At 55.1% G+C, this 4,159-nt stretch overlaps 1 protein-coding gene across 1 annotated transcript; it reads left to right on the top strand.

The window, feature by feature from the left end:
- Nucleotides 1–858: 858 nt before the first annotated feature.
- Nucleotides 859–3,914, top strand: CSUI_005287 (rhoptry kinase family protein rop39). Its single transcript, XM_068065464.1, has one exon. It carries the CDS (start codon nucleotides 1,285–1,287, stop codon nucleotides 3,124–3,126), a length of 1,842 nt encoding a protein of 613 aa, XP_067922560.1. The 5' UTR covers nucleotides 859–1,284; the 3' UTR covers nucleotides 3,127–3,914.
- The last annotated feature ends 245 nt before the right edge of the window (nucleotides 3,915–4,159 follow it).

The raw sequence follows: 4,159 nt of genomic DNA, 5'->3' as shown, positions 1-4,159 counted from the left end.
CTGTGTCCGAATTTTCATCATTGGTTGTGGACTACGGAAGCAGGCCAAGAGTACTGGTAAAGGTTGGCACAGCTTGGCGCAACAGCTCCAATGAATCGATCTTGTCTCTTGACGAACACACGACACGTGTCATTGCCAACGACCGAGACGGGCCCTAGTCGGCGGTCGCTCATGACAAGTCACTCTGTAGGCGGTGCGGCGCTCACTAACGGCACGGAATACAGGGCGGCGCAGAGTAGCAACGGCAGCCATACAGTACTGAAATGGCACTACAGGGCTCGGTGCTTGAGGGGTTCAGTGTCGGCGGAACCGCGTCGGCTGTATCACTTTATCTGGATGACAGGGAAGCAAGAGAAGAGAAGGGGAACCCACGTGAACCAGGTCCAAGTGGCAGAATGACAAGCACTGCGGAGTCCTGTTCCGTAGTCCCCCTCTCTGCTATGAGCCTCTCATCAATTCAGAAGTTCCACTTGTCGACTAGAGATCCGGAGGGCCAACCGGCATCTGCCCGTGGCCTGGGGCTTTGCCGCCCCGACTAGAGAGCGCGGCCGCGAACGCGGGAGAATCAACGCGGGGCACTACTAGCATTGATGCTGCTGTCATACTCCGCCGTGGACGCTCTGCTTCCCAATCTCCTTTCCTAAGTGTTTCAATCTGGATATACATCGGCCGCTCGCCCCAGCTCCTTCGACTGGTGAAAGCATCGACAGTGAACAACTGACAGCACGACGCCGGGGTAGCTGAGCCGCTGAAGCCACAAGACACGGCGGGCCCGGAGAGGCGCGTGCACCTTCGCTCGCCGTCCAGACAGCGATGTGTCCCCCCACCGAGCTGCCGACGCTCTGCCAAAAACCGTCTGTCATCGGGTTCTTGCTCGAAACTCTCTGATCTCTCTTTTCCTATCTTAAGATCCGGATAGGCTATCGGGTGAGGAAAAATACTTGGTGGTCTTTCGTGTGTTTGACAGAGACCGTCCGAGCGGTTCGCGGGCCAGCGAGCCGGATGTCACCGAGCCAAAGTTGTTCCTGGCGTGCAGGGCTTGGCAGGGCAGCCGGGCGGACACATGCACAGAGAAATTGCAAGCTTTCGTAGTGGAATAGTTAGTGGGGGTCATTGCGATGCTCGTTGCTTTGGTCGCCTCGTAGGAGTAGAAGCTCGATATCCCTCTTGCATCTTGTCCTGTGTGTACTGAGGACAACGCCGGGACCGGGTGTGATCCTTCCCGATGACACTTGCCCCCTCTTGAGTCTCAAACTTCCTTCGAGTCTATTTTCGAGCCAGCAGATGGAAGGGAAGTTTGGATTTGGAACAGGAGAAGGGTCCACATGGCGTCTTGCTGCATGCTTCCCTCTCCTTCCCTTGCGGGAGAAGACTTTGAGAGCCGGTGCACGCTTCGTCATTGGATTCCTCGTCCCGATATGGATACTTCTTTCGCTATCTCCTACTTCGGGCTTGTACCCCAGGCATATGCCTCTGGAGCCTACACTACCATCTCCTGCATGGACTGGTGAACCCGTCAGCGAGCCGCAGGTGCCACACAGCAAACGTGCGCGAACGCGATACCAGGGCGATAAAGCTTCTCAGGGTCTCGGGGGCACTGCCCCAGCGCGAGCAATCAATTTCTTGAGTGACAATCCAGGGGTGTCCTTGCTAGAACAGGTGCCCGAGGCGCAGGCAGCCGAGGGTGCGGCTAGCGGGAGCCAGGCTTCTCTTTTCCACGATCTTGCGTCTGATTTTTATCGAAACTGGGAGACTACGCAAGACGCTGAAGGCCGCCGACAGCTTGCACAGCTTGCCCTGAGCATTTCTGAAAGGCAAGAAGAACCTCCAGTGAGGAGAAGTCTGGTATCTCTCGTCGACCGTGCAATCCCGGATGGCTCCATCTTCTTTATTGACCCTTTTGAGTGCGAGGGCTATGAACAGCCTGGCTCGGGATGGAGGCTACGGCGACATGAGGTGCTTGCGAGCGGGTCCTTCAATCTTGTTTTTGCGGCAGACATCCATGTTGTGCAGACGTCGCAACCAGAAGCGCACCAGGTAGATAGTCACGGTTCCCAAGGAGTCGTTGCGAGACTTCTAGGGAGGTTAGGAAGGTGTGTGGGAGGGCTGAATTGCTTGGGTAGAAGGTCTGCTCGGCGCCTACGGAGGTCTCGAGCAAGGTCGGGAGGAGCGGCGGAAGAGCCGAACGAAGGGCGAGAGGTAACGACGCTACTGCCTGTAGCCCTTCGTTTACCCTTCATACACAGTCGACAAGGTTCTGCACTGAACGCGGGATCTTTGATACGCGACCGCGTGCAAAAGCACTACATAACAAAATTATTTCCCAGTGGAGTGCGAACTGATGAGCTGATTGAGATATATGGATTTGAGGTCCCTCTGGTATTGGGACGCGCCCGAGGCATGCCAGATGTACTCGCGAGCGACAATCTGGATTCCCTTCTAAACTTCTTCGAGGTACATCCTCGGTTGATCTGCGACCTCTCCATTATCGGAGTGGTGACTAACAGATTTGGTTTGCTCTTCCTTCTGAAACGAGTGATTCAACTGGCGACACACCTCGCTGCAGCGGGCATCGTGCATACCGACATAAAGATGGAAAACGTTCTTATCGACCACACAGGCCAGCTGTACTTGAGCGACTTCGATCTGGCGCACAAAGTTGGAGACACTGTTGAATGCGGAGACCTGCCAGCGCCTGACTTTTCCGATCCAGACACGGCACACTGCTTTCTGATGACTCCAGAAAAAAGGATTTCGCTTACGGCCGCCCTGGACACATGGTCTTTTGGGATCTTGCTTGTGGAAGTGGCGTGCGAAGAGCTCAAGCTCGGCGGGCACAATTTGGAACGTGCTTCGCGGGTAGAGAGGGTGCACCAGGTGGCTTCACTCCGGCGTTCACGAGTTCGGACAGAATCTGGAGGCGACAACTCCAGCCTCGTTGACTGGACGGGCTGTGGTGACGTTCCTGAAGAGTACAAGACTATTGTAGGGCGCATGCTCAATCCCCGCAAGCGCACTCGGCTAAATCCACTAGACTTCTACCAGACATCGCCCTTGTTTAGTGCAGCTCGCCGTGCACAGATGACGGCGGCTACGCGGCCAGCTGGTCAGCAGCGGACTAGGTAATGTGAACCCCTCCTCAAATTGTGTAGAGCTGTGAAGCTCGCTGCCTTGTTATACAGAGGTGATACCAATCATTCTGGCATTCGCAGAACTTATCTCTCTCTGCTCTTTCGCTCTGCGGAGTCAGCTTCTGAGTTTGACTATGCGGGAATAAATTTGTTTCCTGTGTTTTTTCTGTGGTCTTCGTCCTCAAGCTTGGAGTGAAGAACAGCTGAGCAAGCGCAGTTGCTCAGGGACACCGTCGGTTCTTCAACCTGAGTTCCAAAGAACAGTTCGGGATACTCTCAGCATCGCTGTGGACATACCCTTCCCCGGTGTCGACGGATGTTAGGTGTAGGCACGCTGCGAAGGCAAGCGGGTCCACCATCACTCTCTGCGGGACCCCGGCTTCAGAGGCGCTTCCCTTTCTCGGCCGGCTTTTCCCCTGTTTAGCCGCGCCGTGCTCTGGCGATGACTGCCCCGAGACTGCTGAAGAGCGGGACAAGATCGAGGAGGCTCACTGGCTGTAGTTGCATCTCCTGCAGGTGAAAACCGCCGAAGTGAAGCGCGAAATGAGCGTCCCCGACTAGGGGGAAACTGCGTGTGAGGCTCTGTCAGATGAACCGCCGGGAGGGAGGTCGATGCTCGGCAGCCACGAAATTACAGCGGTAGTATGTCTGCACCTTCTGCATGGTACACCAGCTGCCCGTGCATTCCGTAGAGATGAGCTCTTGAGGGCCACGGAATTTACGGGCAGCTTCTCATGTTACTATTGTCAGAGGCTATCGTGCTTGGCGCAGAGAGACAAGTACAAAGTAAGAAAAGGGACTATAAAATCCTCTCTTCTACGCGTCGTGTATAATAAGAGAAAGATGGAGAACGAACATTTCACTGAGACTCATAAAGCCCTCGGACTCCCTTAGATGGGAACCACTTCTTTTTGATGCATATGCACTTGTGTGTACGATAGGACACTATCAACCGATAGACGATCTGGAGAGACCTAGCAGCCCGACACCACGCACCGGGAAGAGGTATACGTCTGAAAGAGCACAGG

The sequence above is a fragment of the Cystoisospora suis genome (genome assembly GCF_002600585.1).
Source record: "Cystoisospora suis strain Wien I chromosome Unknown contig_2565, whole genome shotgun sequence".
NCBI lineage: Eukaryota > Apicomplexa > Conoidasida > Eucoccidiorida > Sarcocystidae > Cystoisospora > Cystoisospora suis.
Note: the sequence above shows the minus strand (reverse complement) of the source record. Positions and strands in the feature narration are given on the sequence as shown.

Bases quoted from the DNA above. Each gene is read 5' to 3' on its own strand.
- CSUI_005287 (XM_068065464.1), top strand. From the start codon at position 1,285: ATGGAAGGGAAGTTTGGATTTGGAACAGGAGAAGGGTCCACATGGCGT.